The sequence below is a fragment of the Leuciscus leuciscus genome (assembly GCF_965113295.1).
Source record: "Leuciscus leuciscus genome assembly, chromosome: 4".
Taxonomy (NCBI): domain Eukaryota; kingdom Metazoa; phylum Chordata; class Actinopteri; order Cypriniformes; family Leuciscidae; genus Leuciscus; species Leuciscus leuciscus.
This window is the reverse complement of record NC_138728.1, coordinates 14,206,728-14,226,184: the sequence shown is the minus strand read 5'-3', so window position 1 is coordinate 14,226,184 and position 19,457 is coordinate 14,206,728. Positions and strand designations below refer to the sequence as shown.

At 36.0% G+C, this 19,457-nt stretch overlaps 1 protein-coding gene across 1 annotated transcript; it reads left to right on the top strand.

Annotated features, from left to right (window-relative positions):
- The first annotated feature begins 4,087 nt into the window (after window positions 1–4,087).
- On the top strand, window positions 4,088–19,443 carry pah (phenylalanine hydroxylase). The gene is made up of 13 exons (XM_082168153.1): window positions 4,088–4,245; window positions 5,473–5,589; window positions 10,223–10,406; window positions 12,508–12,596; window positions 13,500–13,567; window positions 15,089–15,285; window positions 15,408–15,543; window positions 15,679–15,748; window positions 16,921–16,977; window positions 17,114–17,209; window positions 17,404–17,537; window positions 17,624–17,739; window positions 18,634–19,443. The coding sequence occupies exons 1-13, from the start codon at window positions 4,201–4,203 to the stop codon at window positions 18,675–18,677; spliced, it is 1,353 nt and encodes a 450-aa protein (XP_082024279.1). The 5' UTR covers window positions 4,088–4,200; the 3' UTR covers window positions 18,678–19,443.
- The last annotated feature ends 14 nt before the right edge of the window (window positions 19,444–19,457 follow it).

The window sequence follows — 19,457 nt, the reverse complement described above, 5'->3', positions numbered from 1 at the left end:
CCTGACCTGACATTTACGGGAAAAATAGCAAATGTAGTTTGGAGGACAGATGGTTTCAAGGTGTTAGAAATCAAGAACATTTACTTTCAACATTTTTGGGCGTATGATAGTAAGCAATTTGTAACTGCTGCTGTGAATAAGACCCACTTGTTCACATCCATTCAGAGGTGAACAAACTTCATTCAAAGCACTTTGCTTTCACTGGACTCAAATGTATAGTTTAGTTATGAATTCACGCCTGTCACGGTAACGGTTACATTGTTAACGCGTTACAGCCATATAATATTGTTCCATATATAGAGAGAGAATCTTTAGGGAATCAGAGCAAGATGAATTTGGCCAGTCATTATAAGAAATCATCACAGCTGGAAAGGCGGAACGAATGGGTTATTTTGTGGACGCGCGTTAAGAAAAGCTCCCGACAATTTATTCACTCTATTTACTTGCATTATATCTCTCGATTAATTTCGCTTCTTTCATAGCATGATAATGGCACATTACTTTCAACCAACTTTGTTTGAATGACTTTGCCTGCGCCGGTGTTGTGTGCGCGCGCGATGCATGTGGAGTGGAGAGGGAGGGAGGCAATAAATTGTGTAATTTCTCTTAGTTGGCTGAGGCATTCAAGATCAGGCCAGCATTCAAGCACCCAGCCCCCTCCAACTTTCTTTTCTCTCCCTCTCTCTTTTTCCCCCCTTCTCCTTTTTTAGAGCAGCAAGGGCGTTTAGAAAAGAAGCGTGGGTTCTATTCACTCCGGCTGGGACTCTCTGAAACATATCCACCATGCTCTGTCAGTGCATTTGCAGAGTCCAATTAGCGTTTTGTAAGCCCCTCTTTCTTTCATGATACTCTAGGCTCAGGGAAGGTTCCAGTCATTCCCGGGTGTAATAATTAATATGACATCTGGGCGTCTGAACTTCTATTGAAACACCTCTGCACTCGGAGAAATGCTGTAAAATAATAAAAACAAAACAACTCCATACAAAGCCGTTTGTTTTCTCCTATATCCCCGGGTTTGATATGCAGGATTATATTTCAATTTGTAAGCTGTTAAAACTACATTGTAAAGTTGTTATTGTTGTTTTTATCGCTTCAATGACTATTCATTGCTGCTATTTGGAGCAGATGCGTGGCGTTTATGCACTGCTATTTCTGGATGAGAGCACGTTGAAGTAAATGAAACGGTCATATCATATTCGTGAAAGAACCGAACACCGATGATTCCTTGTTATATGCGCGCGCCGGCTTCACACCCATGTGCACGCGCATGAAAGTCTGCAGCGCGCCATACACTGCAGTTATGCAGAGACAGTATATATAGGCAACACGATGTTTACTGAACATACGTACATAAGCTAATCCTATAAAACACACTCTCACAGTATAGAGGATCTACAAGTTTTTGAACAGTTATTTGGAGCAAAGAGTTGTGTTCCAAAAAGGGAGTTTTTGCATGAACATTTTGGGTTCCCCAAAGAACCTTTAAATGACAGCTGTTAACAGATTTGAACATCTGAATTATCTAAAGAACATTTTGTTTCCACTATAAAGAACTGTTTGTAAAATGGAAATGATACATGGATGTTTAAGGTTCTGAACCACAAACAACTTTTAATTTTAAGAATTTTGGGAGCTAACTTATTTGGTATCACACTTTAAAACAACTGCAATTAAAAAATTATCAGAAAGTGATCAGAAACTTTACCAGTATTCATCTTATATGTACACTGTAAAAAATCATATGATCAATAAGTTATGACAACATGTTTTTAAATTGCTTTAACTCATCAAAATAAGTTAAGCAATTAAAAAAAAAAAAGTTATACAAGATTCAACCTTTTTTTAAAGTCATTTAATGTAATCCAAGTTGAAATGACCTAAACATCCAAGTTGATTGTACTTAAAAATTTAAGGCAGCAACTTTTACAGTGTACTACATTTTTATGTAAAAATGCATAGTTGATGTATTGAAGTAAACCTTGAAGTAAACAAACTTCAGAAATGATTTTTCGAGAAACTCCCCTTAACAATATAAGGCAAAGGCCAGATGTGTTGGTCATATCAGCCATTCTTTCATTTCCCTTAGCTTGAATATGTGCATTAACTACCAGCATACCTTGATGTGTTTTTGTGATAACATTTCTATACAGAGTGTATGCTAAACTTACCCTACTTGAAAACATCTGCAGGTGTTGTGTCCAGATGTTCATTCAAGAAGAGTCTTTGCCTGCTGTTGTGTAATTTCTGAGGACTTCAACTCTAAATAGATCAGGTAGTTTGGTCATGGTCCTACATCTCCTGTGTAAATATAGACATTCTAATGCAATATTCCCATTTCCTATACAGTGATCACATATTATTCTAACATCAATTTCTGAGGTAGTAGGCTGATGAAATTAATAGGGTTTTTGTTTTGGACTGATTGTATTGGTACGATTTTTGTACATTTAGTGTAGGTCTAATTATCTTTAGCTATTTAAATGGTGAGCCCATGTACACATATATAGCCTAGGCTATTTAGCCTTCTTTATATTGAACAGTGGAGTTAACAGAATGGCTGGTAAATGGTACAGACACCTACTGCCATCTACTGGTGAAGTCGTGTGTGTGTGTGTGTGTGTGTGTGTGTGTGTGTGTACCTGTTTTTCTATCCTGGTGGGGACTTCAACCTGAATGCACACAGACTCATGGGGACTCGTGTCACAGTGGGGACCTAAATAGAGGTCCCCATGGGTAAACAAGCTTATAAATCATACAGAATGAGGTTTTTTTGGAAATGTAAAAATGCAGAAAGTGTTCTGTGATGGGTAGGTTTAGGGGTAGGGTTAGTGTAAGGAGATAGAATATACTGTTTGTACAGTATAAAAACCATTAAGTCTATGGAGAGTCCCCACAAAGATAGTAAACCAGACATGTGTGTGTGTGTGTGTGTGTGTGTGTGTGTGTGTGTGTGTGTGTGTGTGTGTGTGTGTGTGTGTGTGTGTGTGTGTGTGTGTGTGTGTGTTGTATGGTCCTGTTAATGTCAAAGCATTTCAATGCCCACTTTTCCCCAGTGTTAACTGTGCAAATGACAAATAAATGCCTTTTGACACCATGAGGAAACAAGCTTATAAATCATACAGAATGTGTTTTTTTGAAAATGTAAAAATGCAGAAAGTTTTCTGTGATGGGCATGTTTAGGAGTATATTATATAATATACAGTTAGAATAGAATATACAAAAAACATTACGTCTTGAGAGTCCCCACAGAGATAGCAAACCAGACGTGTGTGTGTGTGTGTGTGTGTGTGTGTGTGTGTGTGTGTGTGTGTGTGTGTGTGGCAGACGGGTATCTACCAATACGTTGCCTTAACTTAAGACAAATGAAAAGATTGATGGGTGGGGGTTGGGTATATAAACGGTAGGCTATATTATTTTTTTAACATACAAGTAGACCTATATATTTCTGTGGTGTTTTAAAAGCATTTCGATAACCAAAAATGTACATTATTAGTAAGTTAGAAGTGTATTTTACCTGACGTCAAACATACACGACACGAGGACGTATCTAACAGTAGGACTAGGCCTATGTCGACAAAACATGACAAGTAGCTACATTATAAATATATAACCAAGACGTTAGTGTTGGTTTTAGAAAGTATTTTACATAATTGACGGTGCTATATAGGCTATAAATCCTCTTATTAAGTAGACCTCCCTAAAATCAGTGTATAATTCTTTCTCGTACTGGCTAAACACGTTCCTTCACCTGCTGGACTCAATTATCTTGGCGCCATCTCGTGGTCATAAACAGAACATCAATGTATCCTACAGATATTTTTAATCATTTATAACGGGATCCTGCGTCAGTTTTTCCAATCTTGAAAACTCAATCCCTTCTAATTTTATTAATTATTGAATCAATTATGTAACTAATACAATTATTACATCAAGAACAGAAGCAAAAGGGCAATGTAATCGTTACGAAATGCTGACTTTGAACTTCATCCTCACCCAAAACTCCCCCTGAAAAGTCGTTCCCACTGGATATTCTCCAAACATCCCCGCGGTTTATGGGCAACTCGTCGCGTGACAGGCACACGGGCCGTTCAGGGGGTGTGGTGTCACGTGGTACATTTAAATCTATGGAGTTCTGGATGGGTTGTACAAAGTTTACAGAAGCATCCAACAAATCAACACCACCTGAGGACTGAAGCAAGAATGGACGCAGGTCTCAAGCAGATGAACGGGGAACTGGAGAGAAAGGTGAACAACTTTCTATTTTTGGATCTTTTATTCTAAAACTAGACTATTATTATGATTATGTTGCTGTATTATTTTAAATAATGTATTTATTATAGCACTTTCCCAACATTAGAGGAAAAACAAAACAAGAATAAAGACATGCTGACTTGGTTGAAGCTTACAATTGTCAAAGTCAAAGTGCAAATTCTGTGTGGATCTACATTTTGTCAGTGACAGTCTAACTCACTTATTATTGTCAGACCTGACTGGAAATTTCTCTCCAGACCACAAAACAAAGGCAAGCTTAGTGTAGCATCCATTGAAAGTCCAGTAGAACAGTAACTACATGTGTTAAAACTGATCATATTTTAAGCAATCAGAAATATTAATCTGATGCTCTCAAAAATAAGTCAATAATACATTGTTTTATTTTTATTTTAAGGTATAATTTGGGTGCCTCAAGGTGTATATTGTACTTGAAAGAATATTATGGATTGAAAGTTATGAAATATCAGAAACATTTGTAAATAATACAGTAATTGCTTTAATGTTTGTTTAATTTTCATTTTCATTTTGGGTGCCCTGAGGTTTATTTTGTTCTTTAAAGTGTATTATGGCAAAATAGGGGGGAAAGTTATGATATCATCAACATTTTGATTCAAAGGAATGTGGGTTCAGAGGAATGTGAGTGTGACTTTGGTCATGAGTTTTAAAGTCCTTCTGCTCATACACACACACACACACACACGCACACGCACGCACACACACACACACACACACACACACACACACACACACACACACACACACACACACACACACACACACACACACACACACACTTTTGAGGCAACATTAGGATTATGCAATGGTAAGATAATTATACACCTAATTCTAAACATACACGAACCTACTGACGTTTTTAATTTCCAATTACTTAGAAAGGTGAGTGTGCCTTGAAAGTTAGTCATCAGTAGTTTAGCTGCTAATGTGTAACAGACACGGTTGCATCTTTAAAAACAAAAAAAGAAATAAAATATATACACAAGCAGAGACGGGTCGTTCTGTGTCCGTTGGCACTATGGGAAAGATTAACTAATATTCTTTTCGAGGACAAAAGAAATAAATGTGGATGCTGATCAAATAAAACAAGTGCAAAGCCCTCAAAAATGTCATTTTAAATCATGGTTCGGCACTCATTTGATGCGTGTTGATGATGAAGAGTGTCTCGATCTGCTTGTTTAACAGGGCTCTCTGACCTCATCCTACCTGGAAGAACCATTAAACAAATCAGGAGTGGTGTCCTGGATCTTCTCTCTGAAAGAGGAGGTTGGCGCTCTTGTAAAAGCTCTGAAACTATTTGAGGTTAGTATCCTGACACATATGACAAATCTCTCCATTTTCTCTCTCACTCTTTCTCTCGTTTACATACACTTACGTTTATCTAAAGCCAAAACATGAGGGTCAAGGTCAGTGGAATGATAGTGGGACAGAAATGCAAAACACTGAACAGGACGTATTTGTGGCGTATTAGGCAATACTGTGCACATTATGTACATTCAGCTGGGTTAAAGAAGTTTATGACATGCCATCAGTTCATAAAACAGCAAGGAAATATTGACCTCACAACACCATGACATATTAAAGGACAAATTTGCAGATTTTCAACCAGCTTTGTATTGTTAAAATGATGTTCGTGTGTGTATAACGTAGTATAACGTTTTCTTGAGCATCATGTGACACTGAAGACTGGAGTAATGATGCTGAAAATTCAGCTTTATCATCACAGAATTATAAAAAAATATATTCAAATAGAAAACTTTGAAATTATTATTTATTTCACAATATCAGTATTTTATTGTATTTTTGATCAAATAAATGTAGATGTAGTGAACTGACACTGAAGTTTTCTTTTGTATAATATACCTTAGTATGAGTTCAGAAAATATAAATCTAAAAAAAATAAAGGCACAGAGCTGTTACTGGGGCAGTACCCTATAAGGTACAAAATCTTTGTACCTTGTTTATACATATTACATATTATTACCTGAATATTACCTAAATAATACATATTAGTACCTCAAAGGTACATATTAGTAACTTTTAGTTTTTGTACCATAGGTTACTGCCCCAGTGACAGCTCTGTCCCTTTTTTTCTGAGAATAAAAAGAGCAATAATAGACAGAGACAAAGCTTAAGGCCATTGTGAACGAACATTGTGACCTGTCCACACCGTACTTGTCAAGCACATAGAAAAATCAATAATATCAAGCAGAATTGTGTTTTGATGAGATGAAAGGATTTTACACCCAGACTCAAAATCAGAAAAAAGTAGTTCCTTAGAGTTACATCTGCTTGTCACTGGGTGTCAATGTCTACCTTTGAGGTTCTAATATAGACCCTTTAGGGGTCCAAAAGCTGTACATAAGGTATTTTTCCTATTTTCCTCTTTTTGTAGGATAAACACTCAGACACTTATTGATAGGAATGAACAATTAAACTTTGCGTTCAGGTATCACAACATACGAACACATGTGGACGCACACAGTGCCTGTGTCCTGTAAGAATGCCAAGATTCCTTGAATCATCTCCAAAGTCTTCCCTACTTGTATCAAAGTTCAGTATACTTTGTTTTTGCATGTTGACTTTTCATCTGCCTACGTGCAATGAAGCATACTCCCAAGTAGATGGCAGGTTTTATTGACTGAATGTATTTAAAGAAATTATAACTATGAAAGCAACTGTCATTTCTTTAAAGTGCATTTTTAAATAGGTGGTCTAAATCTAGTTATACCATGTTTGTTTTTTTCTAAAAGCGAATAATGCTCTACATAGAAAAAAAAATTAAATAGTATTTTTGGCTTGAGTGTTTATGTGCAGGACATACTGGCTATCTTTTCTGACTGCAGAAATTATTGTGGCTTTTATTCATTGTTTTAAACAACAATATACAGTATATTTTAAAAAGACATCACAATAAACATTAAGGTCTTTTGAAGTTGTCTTTATATATAGCAAGTAGACTAAATTAAATGAACAAAATGTTTTTAGTTTTATCTCAAGTGAAAATCCTTTATAGATAACATTGACATTTTGGCTTATGTCTGAAGAGAATAAATTGGATATGTACGGTGGTCTTAATAATTAATAATTTTACTTTAAATTAATGTTTTTGTCTTTGGGGAAAAAAAACATTTATGTTAAATCAAAATGTATATAAATATAAAATATAATGTGAGAAAAATTAACAAATTAGAGTAAGTTGGTCCAAAGTATATACTGTATATATATATATATATATATATATTATTTTTTTATTTATTTTTTTGAGTGCACACAACATTTTGCAAGCCAGTACATGCAGTGCTTTCCTGAAACTCTAAAATCCTGAAAGCCTAGAATCTTCTTTGTGCTTTCGTGCAAGTCAATAATGGATATGGGCCAAACTTGCACCCCCTAATGCTACTATAAAGATAAAAGCTTGGCCTGTGGCTTTTGATTGGTTCTTCTGTACTATCCTACTCCACCCCCTTAAAACACCCCCTACTCCACCCTCAATTTTCGCACACTTTTGACCTATAAGTAAAAGCAATTTCCTGCGCCCACATTGAAGTTGCTGTGAGGGGAAAGGGTGGTTTATGAAAGACTGATTGGTTGGTTATAGTTATAGTGAATAATAGTTATTTTTCTGAATGAACTTTCCAGTTTGAACAACATATCGGACAATTTATTCATAATTAATTATATAATGCTGTGCAGAAGCCTATTCATTATTAATTAATACAATACCAATTATGCTGTTAATTAATATCATAATATCAGTATAAAACAGTATAAAACACAAACCAGAAATAACCAGAAATAGACTAGCATTTATTATCAACTATTGTATGTGGACCAAATATCAACATATCATTATACAAAAAAAAAAAAAAAAAAAAAAAAAAAAAACAGAACGAATAAATGCTGGACAAAGTTATAATAACTCAGCACTGCAAAAAAAATGCCAACCATGCGGAAAAATAATGCGGCAATTCTCTGCTGTGTTGTGTTTTGAGTGGTGAAGGATGTAGATTCATATGGACTCAATCAGTACCACATGGAAAGGGAGGGAAAATATTTTAGATGAAAAGGGACCAGAGAGGGTCCAAGGCATTGTAAACCCCATCCACCTTCTCTACGGGCCTATGGCAAACAGCAGTGAGTGTCCTCCCTCTGTGTGCATAAAAACCTAAATACAAACACATTTAGGCTGAAACAGAGCAAAAACACCCTCACTCCTATTGGCTGAAGAAAAGCTGCACAAGTCAGTCCCAGTTGCTGCCAAAATGTGTATGTCACAAATGTGTTTGTGTGTGTGTGTGTGTGTGTGTGTGTGTGTGTGTGTGTGTGTGTGTGTGTGTGTGTGTGTGTGTGTGTGTGTGTGTGTGTGTGTGTAAGTTAGTGATGTAATTTACTAAATGTAAAAAAAAACCTTCATTATGGGGACAAAATGTTTCCACAAAGATGGCATTATTCGAAATCATTGTACTTGTGGTGAAATGTTTTGTTCCCCATGAGGTAAACAGATGATAAATCACACTAAGTGATACATTTTTTTGTGTTTTTTGTTGTTGTTGTGGAAAATCTAAAAATGCAAGAAGTTTTCTGTGGTTATGGTATGGAAAATACAGTTTGTACAGTATAAAAAACATTAAGTCAGTGGAATGTCCGTGTGTGTGTGTGTGTGTGTGTGTGTGTGTGTGTGTGTGTGTGTGTGTGTGTGTGTGTGTGTGTGTGTGTGTGTGTGTGTGTGTGTGTGTGTGTGTGTGTGTGTGTGTGTGTGTGTGTGTGCAAGTTTGTGATGTAATTTACTAAATGTAAAAAAAAGTTGTTGTTTTTCTGGTAAATCTTCATTATGGGGACAAAATGTTTCCACAAAGATGGCATTATTCGAAATCATTGTACTTGTGGTGAAATGTTTTGTTCCCCATGAGGTAAACAGATAAATCACACTGAGTGATACATTTTTTTGTGTTTTTTGTTGTTGTTGTTGTGGAATGTCCCTGTGTGTGTGTGTGTGTGTGTGTGTGTGTGTGTGTGTGTGTGTGTGTGTGTGTGTGTGTGTGTGTGTGTGTGTGTGTGTGTGTGTGTGTGTGTGTGTGTGTGTGTGTGTGTGTGTGTGTGTGTGTGTGTGTGTGTGTGTGCGTGTGCTTGTGCTTGTTTATATGATTTATGAAGACACAAGTTTGTATAATGACATGGGTATTACACTGGTAGTCATCGTAATACAAAATGGCTTAAAAACATACTAAACAATTTTTCTATTAAAAAGGTGAAAATGCGGAAAGTTTTCTGTGATGGGTAGGTTTAGGGGTAGGGTAAGTGCAGGGGGATAAAATATACAGTTTGTACAGAATTAAAACTGATTGTCATTTGAGTGCACCAACATTGTGTGTGTGTGTGTGTGTGTGTGTGTGTGTGTGTGTGTGTGTGTACGCATTTGTGTGTGTGTAGTTTAGTACAGTGCGGTTACTGATGAATTACAGTAATTTACTAAATGCCAAGTTAATTATGAAAAGACAAGACCACACACAGAAGCCTATCAAACACTCTTAATCATGTCATGTTCATGGTTCTTCTTACACATTTTGTAATTAGTTGCTTTTTCCTTAGATGGACTAGCTTGGAGTGCCACCTAGTGTTTATTCTCTATTTGAAGAAAGACTATACAATTTGAATGTGACTAAAAATTGAGGTAAAATCAACTGTCAGGTTTTCAAACATCCTAAAACAGGAGTAAATATGAAAAAACTTCCCTTGATTATAATATAAATTAGAGTAAATAAATATTTGATTATATATATACACGTTTACATGAAATATTGGCCTTCTGAAATAAGCCGAACAAGCATGAGACTTGATATAATCAGAAATTTTAATATAGCACATTGAATCATTTTAAATGATGTAATACAATGAAACATTTATATATAAACATATTGTCTGTATTTTGCAGGAGAAAGGAATTACCCTGACCCACATTGAGTCCCGTCCATCACGCAAGAACAAAGAAGAATATGAGTTCTTCATCAGCGTGGATCAAGCCTCCTGTAAAGGAATGGAAGAAGTTGTTGACACACTGCGCACACAGATCAGTGGCCAAATTCATGAGTTGTCTCGCAACAAACAGAAAGACACAGGTGAGACACAGGGCAACAGTATGTTCAATAACTCATCGCTCCCAATGAGAAAAAAAAAAAAGAAAAAAAAGAAGCTGTTGAGGCATTTTGAGGTCAGAGAGAAACACAACGAGAGAGCAAATGAGGCAGCAAGAATAGGATAGTATAGATTAAGAAGAACAGAAATAGAACACATGTTGTAATCGCTCATAAATGTCATTGTGCAGATGGATGGCAAAGACCCTTGCTCTCAGCCTCTCTTATGGTTGTTTCCAGAATTACATTAGTTTAGTTTTTGAGGACAAACAGACTCATAGAGATGGACTGAAATGTCTTGTTTCACTCCAAGAGTCAGTTCAGCAGGGTGGGGGTCAAAGTTCAAAACAAAGACTGACAGACCAACAGACCCATCACAATTTCCCCCTCTATACAATAAGAAAACACAGAGCAGGGACATTTATGAATATTTATGGCCGATGAGGAAAACCAGTCAGGGTCTTCAGTTGTTGGCCTTTTGTTCAGACCGCCTCAGGCTCACTGTTGAACTATGTACTGATGGCTGGACCTCCAAAGAGTTTAACCGTCATAAATCTAGACGATACACAGCTCTGCTGTAGAGCGAGATTTAGCCTCATAGCCCAGACTGGCTCATTCTCCACACAATGCTTTCTGTTTACTACTGTGTCATCCATCTCTGTTAGCATGCCAATGTTAGCGACCAATCAATATTAGCAAGTTCACATATCCACAACTTAGTTAATTAATCTCAATTTAATAAAAACTCATAGAATGGAAACACTATAGATCTCATTGAAACCGAAATCAGGAATTTGAATGAAAGTCTTTGGGGAGTAATTCTGGAGGATTATAAGAGAAAGACAGCTCAGTTTTCTCAAACTTCATCTATACAGAAATGTGTGTTATTTTAAGTGTAAAGGTTTCTAAATTGTCTTTTTAGTAGTGGGACTAGTGTTCCAGGTGGATAAATGTTACTCCCATGATTCCAATGAGTGACATTTGGGGATAGTTACGAATAATCAGTAATTTAAACTCTTCTTACATTAGCATGTATAATATTTTAGTCTTGTGCAGTGCCCTGCCCCATAGACTTCCATTGTAAGTGCATTACTATACCCTTGTGAAAAGAAGTGCACTTAATTGTATTGAATGTGCACAGTGTGCATGAAAATATATTTTAAAAAGGAGATAATGTAATTTTAATGGGAAAAAACCCCACTGTACATAAGTGCACTTTGTAACAAAGTCAAAAGTCAAAGTTTTACTTCGTTACAGTTTTAATAACCTTTTGTTGTGTACTTAGAAGTACACTTATTTTGATGTGTTGACTAACATACTAAAGCAAATGTAAATTACTTGATTATAATTTTAACTGTAGTTTGTTATTTGATCTTACATTTAAAGTTAATATATTTTAAAGAACTGTGCAATTTCATCATTACAACTGTGATTACAGTAACACTTTACAATAAGGTTTTATTTGTTAACATTAGTTAATGTACTAACTATGAGCAATGCATTTGTTACTGTATTTGTTAATATTTGTTAAGGTTAGTTAATAAATACAGCTGCTCATTGTTTGTTCATGTTACTTCACAGTGCATGAACTAATGTTTTGATTTTAATAATGTATTAGTAAATGTTGAAATTAGCATTAACAAAGATTAATAAATGCTGTAGATGTGCAGTTCATTATTAGTCCATGTTAACTAATAACTAATGTTAAGTAATGAAACATTATTGTAAAGTGTTACTGTAAAATATTTATATATTTAAATACATGTAGAAATGACAGTAAATTGTAATTTAGTTTACCTGTCATTACATTGAGGAATACATTTCAACCATATTTAAAAGAAAATAGGTAATGAATGATGAAATTACAATTAATTGAATTTTAAACTATAATACATTTTTATTTAATTGCTATTAGCATGCAATTAAGTGTCCAAAAACAATACATTCATTTCACACTTACAAGTAAAAGTATATTATTTCCATTTAAATTATTATTTATAGTGTGCTTATTTTTCACAATAGAGCTTAACTCGCATTGAATATTCCTTTAATTAACACTCTTCTTTTTTCCCCCTCTTATCTAAAGTTCCATGGTTCCCCAATGTCATCCAGGACATGGACCGCTTTGCCAATCAGATTCTCAGTTACGGGTCCGAGCTGGATGCAGACCATCCTGTAAGACACTGTGTGTGTGTGTGTGTGTGTGTGTGTGTGTGTGTGTGTGTGTGTGTGTGTGTGTGTGTGTGTGTGTGTGTGTGTGTGTGTGTGTGTGTGTGTGTGTGTGTGTGTGTGTGTGTGTGTGTGTGTGTGTGTGTGTGTGTGTGTGTGTGTGTGTGTGTGTGTGTCTGGCCTTGTAAACCCTCGTAAACCCTACATTATGCAACAAAGATGGCAATATCCCAAATCCTTGACCTTGTGATGAAATATTTTGGTCCCTATGAGGAAAGCAGCTTATAAATCATACTAAGTGATGTTTTTTGAAAATGTAAAAATGCAGAGTTTTCTGTGATGGGTAGGTTTAGGGATAGGGGTTAGTGTAAAAGATACATATTGTACAGTATAAAAATCATTATGTCTATGGAAAGTCCCCATAAAACATGAAAACACAACGTGTGTGTGTGTGTGTGTGTGTGTGTGGTGTGGTCTGTTTTTGAAGTGACCGTCTGTATGATCAGAGAAAAGAGCGAAAGTGACGTGAGAGGAACGTCTTCATTTTTATTTCAAACGCATGCGTGTGTGGGTGTATTTTTGTTGACGCCTAGTTGGTCCATGCGACTCTAAAAGCCCACAGTCAGGATCTGCATCACTCTCTATTCTAATGGAAACGGGCGGGGGCCCTCAAATTGATGTCATCGCTTTAATTGAGCCCCTGTAATTATAAATAATTGCCCCTTTCCAGCCGTCATTAAACCGAAATGCATTCATCATGAGCAGCAAACACTCTACAAAGGCTTCATTTGAATGAGTCTTCTGCATCAGACTGAGTAATACTGTCAAAGGCTACTGGGAGATCAGAACTAGCCATAGATCCACTTTGTGATCCCAGATCACACACCCTAACGTCGCTCTCATTCACAGGGCTTTACGGACCCCGTGTACCGTGCCAGGAGGAAGGAATTTGCTGACATTGCCTACAACTACAGACAGTAACTATTGCCCTCACCGTTCTTTCTCTCTCCCCCACTTTCCCATAGGCAACAGGGATTGTCCCCACCTCTGTCGCTTTCCCTGTTGTTTTGTTGTGCTTTCTATGGAAAATTACTCCTACTGCCTAACAAAAGGGCTAAATTACAGGGTCTCAGCGCAGTCCGGAGCGCCGGGAGCTTTGTCATCATAATTGAGATGCATTATTCACACGGCCACTACAAAGGGCAGGAGCGTTGAATGCTACGCCCCCTGAGGAAGCTCACATTTACATACACGCTCCATCAATAATAACACCACTCATCACTCCTAAACTTATTCTCACACAGATATGACGTGCAAGCTCATGTATGCTTAGTGTGTTTACATACCCTGACATTTGTGCTTATTTCAGTTACTTACAACATTTTAAAATCTGATTACACTGTATTAAGCACAAACTGTGCTACTATAATATGTGAGCAACACTTGTTTGTTTGTTTAGTTAGCTACACCCCTGTTTTAGTGCTGTTTTGGTATAAAAAAAAATAGAACAATGGAACCCAACAAGCATTTGGAATCTTAAAGGGACAGTTCACCCAAAAATTTAAATTCTGTCATGTCGTGTTAAGTCAAGTCACCTTTATTTATAAAGCGCATTTTACAATACAGATTGTTTCAAAGCAGCTTTACAGTGATAACAGGAAAATAATGCAACAAAGTTTGTTTTGGCAAAACAATGACGATTCATTTCTGTTAAATGAACCAAAAATAATTGGTAATACTTTACAATAAGGTTCATTAGTTAAAATTAGTTGACTACCTTAGTTAACATGAACTGAGAATGAACAATACTTCTACAGAATTTATTAATCTTAGTTAATATTAATTTCAACATTTACTAATACATTGTTAAAATCAAAGGTTGTATTTGTTAACATTAGTTAATGCACTGTGAACTAGCTAGTTTATTAACTAACATTAACAAAGATTAATAAATACTATAACAAATGTATTGCTCATTGTGAGTTCATGTTAGTTAATACGTTAACTAATGAACCTAATTGTAAAGTGTTACCAAATCATTAGTTATTAATTTAGTTAATATATCTACAGTATACAGCAGATCTGGAGAAAACAGTGATGTCATCATCCAGCTCAGTTCAGTTCTCATACAATGGTGTCAGGGCAGTCAGATCAGTAATATTGTTGAATATTGACATTATTTACTCACCGTCATGTTGTCCCAAACATACATGAGTTCATTTATTCTGGGGAACATAAAAGATGCTTGTGTTTATACAATGTCATAGGGTCCAAAACAACAAAATACTAAGACATTTTTTGTTTCAGGTTTAGAGGGATGATGTCAGAACTTTCATTTTGGGGTTTTGGGATGGATAAAACGTCATAAGTGTTTTTGTATTATAAAACAAAATATCTTATTTTAAAAAATAAAACTATATAAAACTACAGTTCCGACAAAAGTATTTGAACACATTGTGTCCTAAACATGAGCTAAGCATCTCTCTCTCCTCTGTTAGCGGACAGATTATTCCACAAGTTGAATACACGGCTGAAGAGAAGGCCACGTGGGGGATGGTTTTTCGAGAGCTGAAGACTCTGTACCCCACACATGCCTGCCGTGAACACAACCGTGCTTTTCCACTGCTGGAGAAGTACTGCGGGTACCGCGAGGACAACATCCCGCAGCTAGAGGACATCTCACGCTACCTGCAGTGTAAGATCATCTTACAGTAGAGCTGGCTTGAAGGGAATGTAAAAATGAGGATTTAGTATGTAAAATAAAATAAAATAGTTTGAACTGTACTCTACATATCTCACCTTTTGTTGATTTCTCAGCATCCACTGGTTTCCGTCTGCGTCCCGTGGCCGGTCTCCTCTCCTCACGTGACTTCTTAGCTGGTCTCGCCTTCCGAGTGTTTCACTCCACCCAGTACATTCGCCATAACTCCAAACCCATGTACACACCTGAACCGTGAGTATACATACCAAGAAGCTGTTACAAATCTCTATCTGTGAAATAAATGTCACAAATTTCATAATTGTGAAAAGTGATCATAGGAAATACTGGTAATATTACAGTGGCTAAAATATGTATTTATTTCCTCAGGGACATCTGTCATGAGCTGCTGGGTCATGTCCCACTGTTTGCTGACCCAAGTTTTGCCCAGTTCTCACAGGTTTGATATCATTACATGCTTTAATGTAACTGTACAATAATATAATATAATATAATATAATATAATATTGTTACGCCTGTTCTGGATTTGGTTTCAGTTAGTTTTGCACTGTTCCCAGTTCAGTTTCCTTTGTCTTTGTTCATCAATTGCCATGGTTTTTGATTTGCCCTCATGTGTTACACCTGTGTCTTGTTAAATATCTTATTTAGGCTACGTTTACACATGGCCGGCTATTTTCATAAACGGACATTTCACCCTCTCCGTTTTCAAAAATAACATCGTGCACACCTGCCAGTTTTCAGAAAAGTGTTCGTTTACACGAACCCGTGTATATACGCCGTCAAGAGGATGCCAAATCTGTAGGTGGCAGTGTAACGAGAAGCTCAAGCCCACGTTAGCCAATCAGAATCCCGAAAATAGCAACAACAGCAACGAATCACTTCCTCTTTCTGGACGCACTTTTGACGCAGGTGCAAGTTCTGTCGCATACTGTGACGTCGGCTGCCTAAAACTTTACATGCAAACGTGCAAACGAAGTTATCCAAAATCTCCACTCTGGCTGGAGTTTTTAGAAAAAATCGTTTTCAGAGGCGAATTCTCCATTTGCGTATAAACGAAGGGCACAAATGAAGGGAAATGTCTCCATTTTTCAAAATAACCATGTACATATAAACAGGGCCTTAGTCCCTAGTATGTCCCTGTGTTTTATAGCCCTGTGTTTGGTTCAGTGTTTATCAGATCTCGTCAGTGTATAGATGTAGTTCTGTTTCCCCTGTTTTTATTTTGATTAAAGAAAGCTGCTTGCAAATAGATCTCTTTGGAGATCAAATAGACGTCCCAGCTCTTTTATTTCCATCTTTTACAACCCCTTGCTGACAATATTATCAATGACCTAAATTTATTAAGTGAATTTATTATATAGCCTACTGATATATGTTGTAACATACTCTTGACCAACAGTATTGTATATTTCTATATACGAGTAAATAGTAACTGTTTTGTTACACAACTTTGACTCTTCTGAGTTTCCATTTTTATTCTGTGACAGAAATAAGCTTCCATAGAATTAGGCCTTTTAGCTGCGGATAAAATATCTGCTTGATACTTTATATTTCAAATGTGCATTTTATCAGTGTCATGATATCTAAATGTGATGTTTTCGGTCTGATCAGGAAATCGGAATTGCTTCTTTGGGCGCCCCTGATGAGTTCATAGAGAAGCTGGCCACAGTAAGTATAGATTCAAAATAATTATTTTCCACATTTTAATTTAGGCCAAGTTATAAGACTACACGTTACATTTGGCTCTCTCGAAAGGGCTGCATGATTATAAAATGTTTTTTATTATTATTATTATTATTTGTAGGTCTACTGGTTCACTGTGGAATTTGGTCTGTGCAAGCAAGGAAATGATGTAAAGGCTTACGGTGCAGGTCTGCTCTCATCTTATGGCGAACTGCAGGTGCTTATGTGCCTTTCTACTATATGTCCTGTGCTCTAATAGGGTCTAACACAATGTAAACTGGGTTATCGCTGTGATCTTTTAGAGAATGTTTTTTTTAATGGTATGACTAGGGGAGTGATACACAGATGCTCAAAAATATAGCCATAGTGAAGATCAGACTGAAATGTAGATGTTATTCTACTGTCTTGCAGTACTGTTTAACAGACAAGCCCAAACTTCAGCCCTTCGATCCAGAGAAGACCTGCCTGCAGAAGTATCCCATTACTGAGTTCCAGCCAGTTTACTTTGTGGCTGAAAGTTTCGATGACGCCAAAGAAAAAGTCAGGTAAAGTGACTGCAATTAAATCAACAAAATCTGTCTTTCTCTCTGAGTTATTTTTACAGTTGTCTATGTGCATTTTTTTATTACAGGAAATTTGCTGCTACCATTCCCAGACCTTTCACTGTGCACTACAATCCCTACACACAGAGCATTGAGGTGCTGGACAACGCACAGCAGCTGAAGGACCTGGCTGACAGCATCAGTGGTGCGTCTTCAGAATTATGGATCTCTTAAACTGTGTCCTCCCCATAATTAGACTTAAGTAAAATCAGTATCTTCAGTAGAAATTCTGTACTGAATGTAAATAAGAATGAGCAGAGTTGGGGATGGGGATTCTACAAATTTTTTTTGGTAAAAATGTATTTATCAGAAATTGTAACAAAGAAACTAACTGGTACAATTAAAGTAAAAAAGTATCTATTTAGTATCAAGTCAAACTGAATACATTAGTTAACATCCACAGCACTGGTTAACCATCCACAGGTTAGATCAGCACTCACTGTAAAAAAAAAAAAAAAAAAAAAAGTATATATATTTTTTATTTTATTTTATTTTATTTATTTTTTACTAAACTTAATTTACTGTGTTTGTCCAATTGTTTTGTCCAATGTATTTGAATTGAGAAAATCAAAAAAGTTATCTCAACTTTTGGGAGTAAGTAGAAACTGAAAAAAGCCCATACAAAAAAAAAATATATATATATAATGAGTTGAGATTTTCTACAGAGCTGTAAAACTTTGTATAGCATTATTTCATAACATCTTCGTTTCGAAAAGTTTAGCTTGTCACAATAATTTCTACTCATTTTTATTTTATATTTAAATTCAGAATTCAGAGTTTTAACTTAATTTTCTTCACCGTAGTGAAATTCAAAGTGGTTAAAAGTGCAAGGAACACAAGCACCACATACAGTATAAACACAGCAATAAAACTGCATTTTTAAGTTTAGTAGGTTGAAAATTTAACCCCCCCTTTTTTTTTAAGTGTGTATATCTTATGATTGGTGCCTAAAGCAAGTCTTTTTGCACATATATTTTTTTATTTGTTATGTTAATATGTTTGCATTTAATCCACAAATTCTTTTTTTTTTTTTTTTCAGGTGAGATCTCAATCCTCTGCAATGCTCTGCGGAAGATGGAGTGAAACGATGGGGAGTAAAGAAGAAATGCTGGAGAATCAAAGAAAGCTTCATGAGCATCATCTATATATTGCTTTTTAGGCTCCTCTAACATCACTTATATATATAGTTTTGCTAATCAAGCTGTGACAGAGAGAGCATGCTATTACATTTTAAAATAGTCATTACGTATTGCATGTAGACAATATTTATAGCCTAATTTTTGTAGTCGAAATATATGTAGGCATCACGTATTTATCTGTAAGATAACGAAATAACACCAAAAATGTAAAACAAATCGCATGTAAATACCAAAAAGCTTCGGGCATTCTGAGGCGCGCATCTCTATTAGCCTACATTGTGAGATGCGCGCGATTTTGTTATTTTAAATATGATACATTACTATGTAGACTATTTTAGAATCTTGGTAATCGTACAGAAATACAGATTGCCTACCGTTCAGCATTTGCTTCAGCTGTTGATTCTTGTTGTCGCACAATGTTGCTGTAATTTTTCCAAACCCGCGGTCAATGAATCACAGGATCAAAGGCTTGTTGAAACTGTGTTGAGCCAATGCACTTTGCCGGGACGAATTGGCGGGAGTGCTTTTATTTTTACATGCGTTCATATGTTTTATTAAACCAAAGCTTAATAATTAGCAGTTTCGCTTGACTGTGACGCAATTCAGCATACTGCATTTATCATTTATCTGTGACTTAAATGTTATGCATGCATTGTCAAATGTATTTAAAAATAAAATAATAAAAGTGATGTTGTTATTATTAAAAATGAGTAGGCTATGTCTT

Bases quoted from the DNA above. Each gene is read 5' to 3' on its own strand.
- pah (XM_082168153.1), top strand. From the start codon at position 4,201: ATGGACGCAGGTCTCAAGCAGATGAACGGGGAACTGGAGAGAAAG. The intron at 15,749-16,920 runs GTTTGATATCAT...CGGTCTGATCAG, and splicing joins GTTTTGCCCAGTTCTCACAG to GAAATCGGAATTGCTTCTTT. The intron at 16,978-17,113 runs GTAAGTATAGAT...TATTATTTGTAG, and splicing joins TCATAGAGAAGCTGGCCACA to GTCTACTGGTTCACTGTGGA.